This window comes from Xenopus laevis, chromosome 3S, assembly GCF_017654675.1.
Source record: "Xenopus laevis strain J_2021 chromosome 3S, Xenopus_laevis_v10.1, whole genome shotgun sequence".
NCBI lineage: Eukaryota > Metazoa > Chordata > Amphibia > Anura > Pipidae > Xenopus > Xenopus laevis.
In genome coordinates, this window is record NC_054376.1 from 124,019,396 (window position 1) to 124,035,258 (window position 15,863).

At 49.2% G+C, this 15,863-nt stretch overlaps 1 protein-coding gene across 1 annotated transcript in view; it reads left to right on the forward strand.

The window, feature by feature from the left end:
- smarca4.S (SWI/SNF related, matrix associated, actin dependent regulator of chromatin, subfamily a, member 4 S homeolog) overlaps positions 1-15,863 on the forward strand; it is a 43,968-nt gene that overhangs the window by 8,023 nt on the left and 20,082 nt on the right. Inside the window, 10 exon segments of the mRNA NM_001171953.1 lie at positions 544-642; positions 6,460-6,718; positions 6,854-6,980; positions 7,084-7,257; positions 8,037-8,210; positions 8,303-8,470; positions 8,604-8,654; positions 14,460-14,590; positions 14,681-14,738; positions 15,562-15,683. Of these exon segments, the coding sequence (NP_001165424.1) occupies positions 544-642; positions 6,460-6,718; positions 6,854-6,980; positions 7,084-7,257; positions 8,037-8,210; positions 8,303-8,470; positions 8,604-8,654; positions 14,460-14,590; positions 14,681-14,738; positions 15,562-15,683 (1,363 nt within the window).

Consider the following 15,863-nt stretch of genomic DNA (forward strand, 5'->3'; position numbering starts at 1 on the left):
AAGGCTCTGGTGGTATGAGTGATTGCATTAAGCAGGCCCTGTTTAGTCTTGCACATAGAAAAGTAGATGGTTATTCTGTAACTATGTGAGCTTTTTACTTATCTTTAAACATCATTAAACTTTGATGTTCAAGGTAAAGTAAATAAGTGAATGTAAAATTGATGAGTGCTGTTCTAAGCACTTGTAATTTACATTCGTTATTTTCTTTTAATTCCAAGAGATCACGGGATACATGTACTGTTATGAATGAATTTTGTTACAAGCAATACAACATCAGAGCAGCCTCTTTCTTTCTCCTGACAACTTCCTTGACTACTTGGTGGTCAGACTGGTGGGAAACTGACCAGCAGGTGTTGCTGTTGTAACAAAATTCATTCATATTAACAGCACATGTATCCCTTAATATCTTGGAATTAAAAAAAAATAATGAATGTAAATAACAAAAGTACTTAGAATTTTACATGCACTTGTTTTAAATGTTTACTTATCTTTTTTAATATATTTTGCTGCTTTTATACCAATTCTAACATTTTATTCTACTAGGAATGGCTGGTCCTACTATGCCACCTCCTGGCCCATCAGGAGCTCCACCTGGAATGCCTGGCCACCCTGCTGGTGCTCCACCTAAGCCTTGGCCCGAAGGTACATCTTTTAATTGGCTAAATCAGTTACGGAATGTTTTACAGTGCCCGAAGCTGGTACTTGTGATGTACCAATATGTAATGCAACATAGTTTTCTCAAAGTCAGCTTGGGGGACACAGGGACAATGGGGTATAGCTAGTACCATTAGGAGGCAGGACACAACTACAAAAAAGACAACTGGCTCCTCCCCCACTGGCTATACCCCCAGCAGGCTGGAGAAAAGCTCAGTTTTAGTTGTGTCCTCAGGAGGTTAGGACAGAAGAATTTTTTATTTTTATTTGTATTGTCAGTCTTTGCTGACACCAGGGGGTTGCTTGAACCTTTACACTGCGTAAAGTATCTCAGTGGCACCTTCCAACGTGGGATCTGTCTCTGGGGTCGCAGGTGTTTTACACAGACCATCCAGCCATTTCCTTCACAGGAGGAGACCAGGCTGGCCGGCAGAAAGAACTGGGAGAGCGGTCGCCAGGGCAGGTAAGTCCCAACGTGCCCTCTCTCCTCCCCTTCCTCTCCCTCCCCTAACCATGGAGAGCAGATCGGATCCCCCTCAGTCCCTAGCAATCTCTTTAGAGAGGTGAGGGGACGGGTTTTTTCCCTGCTCCATGTTCCTCCTAAGTCCATGCGCAGGGAGTCGCTGGGTTTTCTTACTATGGGCGGTTCATTGGTAGCCGCAGGGAGCATGTTTCTACTATGCCGCTCAGTTGCGACTGGATGCGCACCGTATGCGCACATCACAACGGACGCCATTTTAGTTTTCGCTGGCGCCCTTTACAATGCGGAAGTATGTTCCCGCGCTCTGCTTACCTCTCGCGCGACTTTGAGCGCGCTCTCTTACTCAGTGGCGCCATCTTGGATCACACACGGGGAAAAACCTTTTCACACGCGCTGCACCCAGACTGACATTCTCTGGAAGCAGCAGCACAGGATACCACTGCAGGATTGGCAACTCGCTTCTCTCCTACTACCCAGCTAAGTGACAGGCTTTTTTCTACTGGGTTACTCTTCCCAGGCACTTTACTTTACTATGTCTGAAGGACCCAGTGCTAGCCTCTTTTCTAGGGGGGCAACCACAGCCCTGGTCACTTTTCTGTCCTGTGCCAAATGCCGCAAACATTTGCCCACAGGGCACAAATCATCCCTATGCAACCAGTGCTCGCCACAGCAGGTTTCTGAGCCCACAACACCTTCTCCACCTTTGGTGAATCAGGCTGCCCAGGGGGATCCCTAGCATCTAGTCCAGAAGCTTCCCCACATAGAGTACAGGCAGCACCCGAGTGGGCAACTCAATTGGCCACAGGCATTCCAAAACTAGCACAGTCGCTAGACAAACTGCTCTCTCGCCTTGACAGTCATAAACCTAGACCCTCCAAACGCAGGGCCCCCTCCCCATCCGAAGAAGACAGCGATTCTCCTAGACTTTTTTCACCCCCTGATTCCGGGGATGAACAGGATCATTCAGACGGGGAGCTTTTCTCAGATTCAGACCAAGATGATTCTAGAATTTCTTCTGACACCGTGGACTCCCTTATCTCCTCGGTTCTAGAAACCCTCCATCTCCAGGAACCGGAGGTCCGCGCAGAGTCTTCCAAGTCTCTTTTTAAGCGACGCAACAAGACTTCACCTATGTTTCCTTCTCACAACCAGCTTGAACAGATTATCCAACAAGAATGGGACACACCCGAGAGACGTTTTCAAACAAACCGTCGGTTCCTAAGGTTGTATCCTTTTCCACCTGAGCTTACTGAAAAATGGGCTACTCCTCCATCCGTGGACGCCCCAGTATCCCGCCTCTCTAAGAACACGGCCTTACCAGTCCCTGACGCGTCCTCTTTCAAAGACTCTATGGACAAAAAGTTTAGAGAGTTTACTACGCTCATTATTCGCAGCTTCTGGATCCTCGCTGAGGCCGGTCCTAGCTACAGCATGGGTTAGCCGAGCCATACAGTCCTGGTCTGACACACTCATCACTGCCATTGCGGACGGAGCGCCACGTCACGAACTCTCGCAGCTGGCATCTCAAATCAAAGAGGCCAATGACTACATGTGTGAAGCCTCACTTGACGCCACTCAAGCTATCAGCAGAGCCTCCGCTCTCTCGGTGGCGGCCCGCAGATCCTTATGGATGAAACTATGGTCAGCGGACCTTTCCTCTAAGAAGTCCCTGACCTCCATCCCATTCAAGGGGAAGCTCCTTTTCGGACCTGAGCTTGATAAGATCATTAGTCAAGCTACCGGGGGTAAAAGCACTCTTCTCCCCCAACCCAAAGCACGTCCCTCATTTCGGAAGAACATGGTTTTTTTGTGGCTCTCAGACCAAGAGCGAAGATCCTCTCCCCCAAGACAATCCTTTTCAAACAAAGGGCGTTTCGGAAACAAACATCGATCTCCCTGGCAGAACCGAAAGCACTCCTCAAAGCCCACCGACAAGACTACTTCTGCATGACGCCGTACTCCCCGCCCCGAATTTTATAGGGGGGAGATTGTCCCACTTTGCAAACACGTGGGTATCTCTTGTTCAGGACACCTGGATTCACGAGGTGGTTACTCGGGGCTACCATCTAGAGTTTTCATCTATCCCACCTCACCGATTCTTCATGTCAAGACTTCCTCAAGAATCAGGCAAGCGTACAGCCTTTCAGAAGGCCATCTCCAACCTTCTCACAGCAGGAGTGATTACTCCCGTCCCCCCGGACGAACACTTCAGAGGTTACTACTCAAACCTGTTCATAGTCCCCAAAAAGGACGGCTCAGTCCGGCCGATCCTAGAACTGAACAAGCTCATTCGTCCGAGAAAATTCAAAATGGAATCCCTCCGATCTGTCATCGCAGCGATGTCCCCAGGGCAATTCCTGATGTCTCTCGACATAAAAGACGCTTACCTTCATGTTCCCATTTTCCCTCCTCATCAGAGATTCTTACGCTTTGCCTTCCAAAGTTTCCACTACCAATTCACAAGTCTACCATTCGGCCTCACGTCAGCCCCCCGGGTCTTCACGAAGATCATGGCGGCTGCCACTGCACTGATCCGCAACGAGGGGGTCTCCATCACCCCGTACCTGGACGACCTTTTGATCAAAGCGCCTTCCCCCCTGGAGGCCCAGCGGTCACTCCAGGTCTCCATGGAGAAACTGCGGGAATTAGGTTGGGTTCTCAACCTACACAAATCCTCCCTACTCCCCAGTCAATCCATGAACTTTCTAGGCATGAACTTCAACACTCTGACCCAGAGGATCTCTCTCCCTCAGTAGAAGATTGTTCATCTCCAAGCGTTGGTTCGATTACTGCTGCAGAAGCCACAGCATCCTGTAAGGTTCTGCATGAAAGTACTGGGTGTCATGGTTTCCACGATAGAAGCGGTCCCCTTCGCCCAGTTTCATCTCCGGGAACTCCAGTGGAACATCCTCAGCACCTGGAGACGGAAGTCCTTACTACAAGAGATAATCCTCTCTCCTCAAACTCGGACGTCCCTTCTGTGGTGGCTCAACTCCACTCACCTCTCAAGGGGAAAACGCCTCGGGGATCCCAGTTGGCGCATTCTCACAACCGACGCAAGTCTCTTCGGCTGGGGAGCAGTGCTCGAAGGCAGGTCGGCCCAAGGACAGTGGAACCTCACTGAAAAGAAGTTGCAGATCAATCTGCTCGAGATCCGCGCCATTCGCCTAGGCCTCATCCATTGGCAGCAGGACCTCACGGGGCAGGCGGTGAAAATAGTCGGACAACTCCACGGCGGTGGCCTACATCAACCACCAGGGCGGCACAAGGAGCAGGGTGGCTCTCAGCGAGATAAAAATCATATTCCAGTGGGCCGAGGCTCACAGCGTACAGCTGTCCGCCATCTTCATACCGGGACTGCTGAACTGGGAAGCCGACTTCCTAAGCAGGCAATCCCTGGACCCAGGCGAGTGGTCCCTAAAGGACGAAGTATTTCAAGAAATAACTTCAAGATGGGGCATTCCGGAGGTGGACCTCATGGCGACCAGGCACAACAGGTACCAACCTTCCTAGCTCGTTACAGAGACCCACTAGCCCTAAACGTGGACGCTCTGACAGCCAACTGGCCCTTTCATCTGGCGTATGCCTTTCCACCCACTCCTCTCATTCCCAGAACGATCAGAAAGCTCCAAAGGGAAAGGTCCACCCTCATCCTCAGAGCACCGAGGTGGCCTCGACGAGCATGGTTCACGGACCTTCTCAACCTCTCCGTCGCAGAACCGTGGCCGCTACCTCCTCTCCCAGACCTTCTCACTCAGGGTCCAATCCTGCATCCAAACCCGACCTACCTCAACTTGACGGCGTGGCTCTTGAGACCAGGATTCTGATTCAAAAGGGATTCTCTCGAGCCGTGGCACACACTATGTGTGCGGCTCGGAAGCCAGTTTCGGCCAAGGCCTATCACAGGGTCTGGTCCACCTACCGCCAATGGTGTTTCACTCGCAAGGTTAGTTTCCGGCTGGTTTCTCTACCAACCTTACTGGAGTTCCTGCAGGATGGCCTATCACTAGGACTGTCTTTAGGTTCCCTCAAATATCGGCCCTATCGGTACTTTTCCAGAAAAGACTTGCCCTGCTTCCTGACGTCAAAACCTTCATGCAAGGAGTGGCTCATGTGACTCCGCCTGTCAGGGCTCCCGCACCTAACTGGAACCTCACGTTAGTGCTCCGGGCCTTTCAACTTCCTCCCGTTGAACCCCTGGGGTCGGTGCCCATTCAGTTCCTGACCTGGAAAACAGTTTTCCTCCTGGCTATTGCTACTGCAAGACGGGTTTCTGAGCTCAGCGCCCTTTCCTACAAGTCGCCTTACCTTGTCTTCCATCAAGACAGAGCGGTCCTTCGTACCATACCATCCTTCCTACCTAAGGTGGTCTCGGACTTATATATAAACCAAGAGATCGTGGTTCCTTCCTTCTGCCCGTCTCCAGCAAATCAGAAGGAGAGGGCACTGCACACTCTGGATCCAGTGCGGGCCTTAAAGTTTTACCTCTTCAGAGTTCAAGACTTCCGCAAGTCCGATTCCCTGCTGGTACTTCCCTCAGGCTCACGTCGAGGCGCATCAGCTACCAAACAATCCATTTCTCGCTGGATCAAACAAGCTATACAAGGCGCATACAAAGCCCAAGGTCGATCACCTCCGTCCAGGGTCACTGCCCATTCGACCAGGGGTGTGAGGACGTCCTGGGCCTTCAGAAACCAAGCATCAGCTGACCAGCTATGCAAAGCAGCGACTTGGACCTCTGTCCATTCATTTGCAAAATTTTATCATTTTGACACCTTTGAGGCATCTGACACTCGCTTTGGCAGAAAAGTGCTTCAGGCCGCAGTGGCTGATACCACATAAGCCTCTTTTTTCCCATCCGGTTGTTAGGGGACAGCTTTGGTACGTCCCTATTGTCCCTGTGTCCCCCAAGCTGACTTTGAGAAAAGGAGATTTTGTGAACTCACTGTTAAATCTTTTTCTCTTCAGTCACTTGGGGGACACAGGGCTTCCCTCCCTGGATTGAGGCTTTCACTTCCGTCAGACAAGTTACCTTTTTTCTTGTTAACAGTTATTCGCTTTTTTGCAAAGTTTTTATTTCGTTATGTCATATCCTGTTGACTTTGGTACAAACTGAGCTCTTCTCCAGCCTGCTGGGGGTATAGCCAGTGGGGGAGGAGCCAGTTGTCTTTTTTGTAGTTGTGTCCTGCCTCCTAATGGTACTAGCTATACCCCATTGTCCCTGTGTCCCCCAAGTGACTGAAGAGAAAAAGATTTAACGGCGAGTACACAAAATCTCCTTTTGTTGAGGGGTACTTCATACAGATCTTATTTCACACTCACAGGTCCCATGGCTAATGCAGCTGCTCCTGCCACTGCCCCCCAGAAGCTTATTCCTCCACAGCCTACAGGCCGCCCTTCCCCAGCCCCACCTGCTGTGCCACCCGCAGCTTCCCCGGTGATGCCCCCGCAGACTCAGTCTCCAGGTCAGCCTTCTCAGCCTCCCCCCATAGTACAGTTTCACTCAAAGCTCAACCGCATCACCCCCATACAGAAACCACGAGGTCTGGATCCTGTGGAGGTGCTACAGGAACGGGAGTACAGGTGAGATTTTCTTGAAATGTGAAAAATCCTCACAGATATGATTCTGATTTACTAAACTCTCTGATCATAATTTAATAATATACATGGTGTTTATGGGCTCTTCGTATAACTGCACAACATGGTTTTCCGTTGTAGGCTGCAGGCAAGAATTGCACACAGGATCCAGGAGCTGGAAAATATTCCTGGTTCTTTACCTGGAGACCTAAGGACCAAAGCTACCATAGAGCTGAAAGCTTTAAGGCTTCTCAACTTTCAGAGACAAGTAAGTTCTTCCCTTGTCAAGTGATTACAATTTATTCCGTGTAAGGCTTTGTTATAAACAAGAGCCAAGTTTGTAAACTGGTTTCACATTGTGTCTTATTTAGCTGCGGCAAGAAGTGGTGGTCTGTATGCGGAGAGACACGGCCCTTGAGACTGCTCTAAATGCAAAGGCCTACAAACGCAGCAAGCGTCAGTCCCTGCGTGAAGCACGTATTACAGAAAAACTCGAAAAGCAGCAGAAGATTGAACAGGAGCGCAAGAGGAGGCAAAAGCACCAGGTATGGAGAGGAATTAAAGGATACTGTCATGGAATAATGTGGGTTTTTTTTTTTTTATAATTTTTTTAAATCTAATCTTGAAATCAACATGGGTCTATACATATTGTCAGTTTCCGAGCTGCCCCAGTCATGTGACTTGTGCTCTGATAAATTTCATTCACTCTTTACTGCTGTACTGAAATTTGGAGTGATATAAACCCTCCCCCCCCCCACATTTCTAACAGAACAATGGGAAGTTAACCAGATAGCAGCTCCCTAACACAAGATAACAGCTGCCTGGTAGATCTAAGAACAGCACTCTAGTAAAATCTAGGTCCCACTGCAACACATTCAGTTACATTGAGTAGGAGAAACAACAGTCTGCCAGAAAGCAGTTCCATCCTAAAGTGCTGGCTCTTTCTGAAAGCACATGACCAGGCAAAATGATCTGAGATGCACCCAACATTACAACTAAAAAGTACACTTGGTTCAGGAATGAAATTTTATTGTTGAGTGAATTATTTGCAGTGTAAACAGTGTAATTTAGAAATAAAAACCTACATCATAAAAAATCATGACAGAATCCCTTTAAGGCAGTTTCATGTCAAGCTGTGAAAATTCCGGGAGTGGGATTAGGGCTCTTATTGTGGGGCTAAAGCTGCAGTGTAGGTAGAACTTTATTGATGCCTCTGGTTTATACAATACACTCCATTGCTGTGGCACTGAATGTGACTGTGTCCCTGGTGCTTCAAATAACTTCTGTATCTTATGCCAACCCAAATCTTCTTCTCATATTTTAGGAGTATCTAAACAGCATCCTCCAACATGCCAAGGACTTCAAGGAATTCCATCGCTCAGTCACAGGGAAGATCCAAAAACTGACCAAGGCTGTATCCACTTACCACGCCAACACAGAACGAGAGCAGAAGAAGGAGAATGAAAGAATTGAGAAGGAGAGAATGCGCAGGCTCATGGTTAGTACTTGGCCTTTGACTGGCACAAGAACATTTTATGCATTTATTTTCTTGCCAGGACGTATTTTAATATATTTTGTAATGTCTTTTAGGCTGAGGATGAAGAGGGCTATAGAAAGCTGATCGATCAGAAGAAAGACAAGCGTCTGGCCTATCTCCTGCAACAAACGGATGAGTATGTAGCAAATCTGACAGATTTGGTGCGACAACACAAGGCGGTCCAAGCCCTCAAAGAAAAGAAGAGAAGAAAAAAGAAAAAGGTGGAGTAATTCCCCCCCCCGTCATTCTAACCAAATTGCCTTGAAATATGCTATTGCCCTATTGGAACTGTAGGGGAATGCAAGGGAGCAAAGTTAAATGTAGATTAGTGAACACATTTTTGTTCCCTTCCAGGTGCAAGAGAACACAGAAGGACAACAGACTGCACTTGGGCCAGATGGAGAGGTGAGCAGAAAAAATTGCAATGGCATCTTAGAGAGAGAGAGTGTTCTTTTTTCTCTGCCGTCTCAAGGGGGACACAGGGAACGATGGGGTTAAGCTCCATCCTCCGGAGGCAGGACACTTGAATTATTTAAATTGAATGGGCGTGCCAGAGCAGGCTTAACCCCTCCCACTGAACACAGTCTTCAGTTTTTTAAGTGTCCTGCTACCGGGAGGAAGGACATTCAGACATGGAATTCTTCGGTCAGTCTTTTGGCTGACACCCGGGGTGATACCGTAATCAGGGTTCCCTGCTTTACATTGGTTAACCCCCTACGAGGACTTAACCCACCGGGGTCACTTCCCTAGCCCACAGGCTATAACCGACCACCCAGACGATTTCCTGCTCTGTTTTCTTCATTGCAGACGGTCTGGCCGGTGTGAGGGGTAAGTGGCTCATTTACTTATGGGTTCTGGCCTTGGGGGGCACCCTATTGCTGCCACTTGCCCTTACCAACCCCAGCCCCCCCTCCCCCCGCCTGGGCCCGCTGCCTGCCTGTCCTTGGCTATAGTAATGCCCTCCTGTCTTGCCTGCTGCAGCTCTGTGACCTGGGAGGGTCCTTGGACTGTTGCTACTTACAGTGCCATTGTCAGTTTGGGGGAGAGCGGCTAACTCCGTCGCTCGCAGCGGTTCGCTCCGTGTGGAACGCATCTGCGTTCCAGCGGCCATTTCTTTTTGGCGCGGCAGTCTCCCTCGCGCTTTCGCGCATGCGCAGAAACGCATGCGTTCCGGCGGCCATTTTAGACTTCGCGCCGTTCGCTTCTCACACTGCAGGCGAGACTGAACACGACTCAACCCCTCTCACTGACACTATAATGGCAGAAGGTAGGACAGGGGGGCCATTCACAAGGGCGGGGGGAAGGGCTCCCTCCACAACACAGGTGAGATACCTGGCCTGCACCAAGTGCCAAGTTAAGTTGCCTGGGAGCCATAAGGAGCCTCTTTGCTTATCCTGCACTAGGGGGCAGGGGGCAGCTGCTGCTTCTGGGGGTCCCTCAGAACCACAGGCTGAAGACTTATCACCAGACTTGTCTCCAGACCCGGCACCTGGTCCCTCTGCTGACCCACCACCTCCTCTGTGGGCGGTTCAGCTTTCCCAATCCCTGGCATCATTGCAGGGTTTACCAGCTATTGCTGATACATTAGGGAAGGCCCTAGCACACCTTCAACCTAAGAAAGGTGCCAAGCGAAAACGCTGCGAGGAAACTAAAGCAGTTAATCCTCATTCCCATTCTGATGATTCAGCCGAGGAGCAATTGTCTTCAGAAGGTGCACTTCCCTCTTCAGATGAGTCTTCTGAGTTTGAGGAAGATGACAGGGAAGAAGGCAGGGATAAGGATTCCCCACACGACATAGATAACATTATCAAGGGAGTACTCGAGGTACTTAACTTATCTCAAAAGCCTAAGAAACAAGGTGAAACGTCTTCACTTTTCAAAAGACAACACAAGTTGTCAACCTGTTTCCCTGACCATGAACAGCTAACTAGTATTATCCAAAACGAATGGAATGCCCCTGAACGTAAATTCCAGGCTACCAAGAAGTTCACCAAGTCTTATCCTTTTCCTAAAGAATTGGTCGACAAGTGGTCTAATCCCCCGACTGTGGATGCACCAGTGTCCAGACTTTCCAAATCCACCACACTGCCTGTCACTGACGCAGCAGCGTTTAAGGATCCTTCAGACAGAAGGTCGGAGGGTTTTCTGAGAGCCATTTTTTCCTCAGCTGGATCTACACTAAGGCCTTGTCTAGCGTCAGCCTGGGTGTCCAGGGCCATCCTGGCATGGTCGGAGTCCCTTGTCAGAGACATTCAGGAAGGTGTTCCTCGGGATGAACTTTTACCTTTCGCCCAGACTATTGCAGAGGCATCAAGCTACTTATGCGACGCCACCTTAGATGCCGCGCAACTCACCGCGCGCACCTCGGCACTATCCATAGCAGCTCGCAGAACATTATGGCTCAAAAGCTGGTCGGCCGATATAAGTTCTAAGAGAGCCTTAACTTCACTACCATTCATGGGGCAACGACTGTTTGGGGAGGAACTCGAAAAAATTATCTCCCAAGCTACTGGAGGTAAAAGTACCTTTCTCCCCCAAGCCAGAGGGCGCACGTCCACAACTCATAGACGAGGGAAATTTTTTCGTGGCCAAACCGGACGTTTCTCTCGGCGGCATAGCCCCCCTCAACGCTCCAACTTCCGTTCCAAAGGTAACGAGAAAGGTCGTCCATCATGGAAGAACAACAACAAGGCCTACAACAAGCCATCAGTTGACAAGCCTGCGTCATCATGACGGGGCACCCCCTCCGGAATCGTTAGAAAAAATCGGGGGCAAGCTTCTACGATTCCGGGAGGTCTGGATCTCTCACTCATCAGATGCTTGGGTGAACGAAATTGTTTCGGAGGGATACCATCTCGATTTAACATCTGTTCCACCCAGAACCTTTTTTATGTCCAGGGTCCCGTCGAATCCTGCCAAGTCAAGAACCTTCTTGCAATGCATAGAGAAGATGGCGCAAACAGGAGTCATTGTACCCGTTCCTCCGCCGGAGAGATTCTCCGGTTTTTACTCAAACCTTTTCACAGTTCCGAAGAAGGATGGCACCGTCAGACCTGTGTTAGATCTCAAAGGTCTCAACAAATTCATTCGACATGTACGGTTCAAAATGGAGACACTTCGGTCAGTAATACGGGGAATGGAACAGAATCAACTAATGATGTCTCTGGACATCAAGGACGCCTATTTGCATGTCCCAATTTGGCCTCCTCACCACCGCTATCTTCGCTTTGCGTTCAAGAACAGACATTACCAATTTGTAGCTCTTCCCTTTGGCCTGTCGTCAGCTCCCAGGGTGTTCACCAAGCTTATGTCGGTCACTGCAGCGACCCTACGACTCCAGGGATTATCGGTGACACCTTACCTAGACGATCTTCTTCTGACAGCCGCATCGCCGCAGAAGGCGGAGATGGATCTCAACAAGGCAGTCCTCCTGCTCCAGGATTTCGGGTGGACCATCAATTGGAAGAAATCCAACCCCTACCCAAGTCGCCAAATGACCTTCTTGGGACTAGACTTCAACACAGAGATGCAGATTGTCAGTCTACCAACAGACAAACAGACCAAAGTAAAGAGTCAAGTACAATCCCTCTTATCCAACCGAACCACTACAGTTCGCAAGGCGATGCAGGTTCTGGGAACGATGGTTTCCGTCATAGAGGCGGTTCCATTTGCACAGATTCATTTGCGTCCCCTGCAAGCCAACATTCTTTCCACCTGGAAGGGGGGAGCATTATCACGACCACTTCGGTTGACACAGACCACTCGAGAGGCGCTCCGCTGGTGGCTGGTCCACGAGAATCTTGCCACGGGCCAGTCCTGGGCAACCCCGGATTGGAAGGTGATAGCCACAGATGCCAGCCTTCAGGGCTGGGGGGCGAATTGGGACAATCAGTCAGCACAGGGACTTTGGTCCCAGCAAGAAGCCTGCCTCCCAATCAACATCCTCGAATTGAGGGCAGTAAAATTAGCACTTCATCAGTGGACGAGTCAACTTCAAGGGCAATCTGTTCGCATACAGAGCGACAATGTCACCACAGTGGCATACATAAACCGCCAAGGCGGAACTCTGAGTCAGTTGGCACTGACGGAGGCCAGCCAAGTTCTGCATTGGGCGGAAAGCAATGCAGTGAAGTTGTCGGCGATACACATTCCAGGCGTGACCAACACGAAGGCGGATTTTCTCAGCCGGAACCAGCTGCATTCCGGGGAATGGGAATTGCACCCGGAGGCCTTCGACCTACTTGTCGGGAGTTGGGGACGTCCAAGTATAGATCTAATGGCGTCCAGACTCAATCGAAAAGTGCCAAGGTTCTTCGCTCGCTACCGAGATCCTCTAGCCGCGGGGGTGGATGCCATGACTCAGCTCTGGGACTTCAAGCTAGCATATGTCTTCCCTCCTCTGCCTATGCTGCCACGAGTTCTAAAGAAGATAAAGATGTCCCAGGCAGTAGTGATAGTTGTGGCCCCATTTTGGCCACGGAGGACATGGTTTTCCGACCTCCAAGAAATGTCAATAGCGCCTCCCATTCGGCTGGAATTCCGACCAGACCTTCTACAGCAAGGCCCAATAGTGCATCACAATCCAGGTCTCTTCGCATTGATGGGGTGGCTGTTGAGGCATCCATCTGGCGGAGCAGGGGTGTAACAGAGGACGTCATTCCTACCATGCTCAAGGCACGTAAAGCTTCATCTTCCAAGTCTTACTATAGGGTGTGGAATGCCTACTGTACATGGTGCAGGGCTGCTGAACTCCCCTTCACTCACCTCAACATTCCTAGAGTCCTGTCTTTCCTTCAATACGGATTACAGATGGGTCTGAAGACTAGCTCCCTCAAGGTCCAAGTATCTGCCCTGTCGGTGTTGTTTCAGCATAGGTTGGCCAACGAAGATGCCATACGTACATTTCTTCAAGGTGTTGCTCACATTGCTCCTCCATTCCAACCACCCGTAGCGGGGTGGGATCTCAACTTAGTCTTGGAGGCTCTTCTTGATCCCCCCTTTGAACCGATGAGCTCGATCTCCGATACGTGGGTCACCTGGAAGGTGGTGTTCCTTATGGCTATTACCTCCACTCGAAGAGTTTCAGAGCTTGGCGCTCTCTCCTGCAATCCACCTTTTCTGATCTTTCATAAAGATAAAGCCGTGCTTCGAACTGTCCCGACCTTTCTGCCCAAGGTCGTCTCATCTTTCCACGTCAATCAAGAAATAGTAGTCCCGTCCCTATGTCCAGCACCTAAGAACAGCAAGGAACGTCGGTTACACAGCCTTGATGTGGTTAGAGCCCTCCGTTGGTACATTGAACGGTCCAAGCCCTTCAGGAAGTCCCAGTCATTGTTCATTCTTCCTTCTGGCCCACGCAAAGGTCAGGCAGCATCTAAGATGACCATCTCTCGCTGGATTAAAGAGACAATCAAACATGCCTATCGAGTAAAGGGGAAGAGTCCACCAGACGGTATCCGGGCCCACTCCACTAGAGCGGTGGGGGCCTCCTGGGCGTGGCGAAACTCTGCCTCCCTAGAGCAGATTTGCAAGGCGGCTACTTGGTCTTCCACGCACACCTTTGCTAAATTTTATCATGTTGACACCTTTTCTTCCGCCGAGGCTTCTCTCGGACGGCAGGTGTTACACTCAGTGATTAAGTAATTCTACATTATTGGTCTAGGCTCGGCCCCACCCTGTTGTGTTGGGACTGCTTTGTTAAGTCCCCATCGTTCCCTGTGTCCCCCTTGAGACGGCAGAGAAAACAGGATTTTTTTACTTACCGTTAAATCTGTTTCTCTGTAGTCGGTAAGGGGGACACAGGGCTTCCCGCCCGTCGGCGAGCCGTCGACCATGACTTTTGTCAAAACTGAATTCTCCCCTGGTTATCTGTTCTGCCAGTTTTTTGTTATGTATATAGTTCCCGTTAGCGGCTTTGGAACAAACTGAAGACTGTGTTCAGTGGGAGGGGTTAAGCCTGCTCTGGCACGCCCATTCAATTTAAATAATTCAAGTGTCCTGCCTCCGGAGGATGGAGCTTAACCCCATCGTTCCCTGTGTCCCCCTTATCGACTACAGAGAAACAGATTTAACGGTAAGTAAAAAAATCCTGTTTTCACCAGGGGAATGTTGGAAAGTCTCTCTCTCTCCCTCTCTGTGAGTGTGTAGTAGGGGATATCCTTTCCAGTGAAGATTTGACACACTAACTTGTGTATCTTGTTTGTATCTCAGCCACTGGATGAGACCAGCCAGATGAGTGACCTCCCAGTCAAAGTGATCCACGTGGAAAGTGGAAAGATCTTGATCGGTGCTGATGCACCAAAGGCTGGACAGCTGGAGGCGTGGCTTGAAATGAACCCTGGGTATGTTTGGGGCTTGATAAAAGCATAATGCTGTGGCCATGGCATTTTATTTGGCAACAGAGCTTCTAATAATTACTTTGCCATTAATAGGTATGAAGTTGCACCACGGTCTGATAGTGAGGAGAGTGGATCAGAGGAGGAAGAAGAGGTAAGTTGTATTCAAGGACAGGGGTAAGGTTTAGATTTCTACTGCCTCCATTGTCCATATATTCAGGAATATGGGGCTTTAAAGAGGTTGTTTACCTTTAAAGCTTAGTATGGTGTAGAGCAGGCAAGTCCAAAGTCAGGTCCGGGGGCCAATTGTGGCCCGTTTTCAAACTTACACCGGGCCTTAACCTCCATCATGAAATTAATAATGTGGCCCGCCAGCACAGTGCAGTCGGGAATCTTGTAGCCGTAGCAGTGATATTTGGGCATGTTAGTGAAATGATCTGCCACTTGGTCTATGCTGCTGCCTGTGTACTGAAGGTATAAGTAATAGACACGTACTGGCACGTAGTAACGCACTGCTCTTGCATACTTCTAGGCAGATCATTTCACTAATGTGCCCAAATATTACTGCTACGCCATTCCTTATTTAAATGATGGTAATGGCTCAAAGAATGCTAGGCTGAATGTTCGGCCCCACACATTTTCACCTAGCCAGATCTGGCCCTCGTTGCAAAAAGTTCGGACACCCCTGGTGTAGAGTGATATTCAAAGAAGTTGTAATTGTTTTCAATTTTTATATTTGTGGTTTTTGAGTTATTTAGCTGTTTATTCATCTGCTCTCCAGTTTACAATTTCAGCCATCTGGTTGCTGGCACCCACATTACCCTAGCAACCATGCATTGATTTGAATATGAGCCGGGAATTTGAATAGTAGAGGCCTGAATATAAAGATGAGCAATAACAAATTATAATATATTTGTAGCCTTAAAGAGCATCTGTTTTGATAACTGTTTGTTAAAACTGATAATTTTGTGTCTCAGGAAGAAGAGGAAGAACAACAGCAGCCTCCAGTCTCTGCCTTGCTGGCTGTGGATGAGACCAAAAAAATCACTGACCCAGACAGCTATGATGTGCCTGAGGGTTATGCCCGGGAATTAATAGAGTGAGTATATGGGAGGGTAAGAGGAACTGCATTAAATGTATTATAAATAGGCTGAAGTTGCCCTGCTCCAATAACCCAACTGGTATCTGATCAACTTCTGCAGGGGACATAAAAGGTTTAAAGGGAAGCTCTGTGATGGCAAATGAAGAATGCTGTGAGTAACACAATGCTCTTTGTACG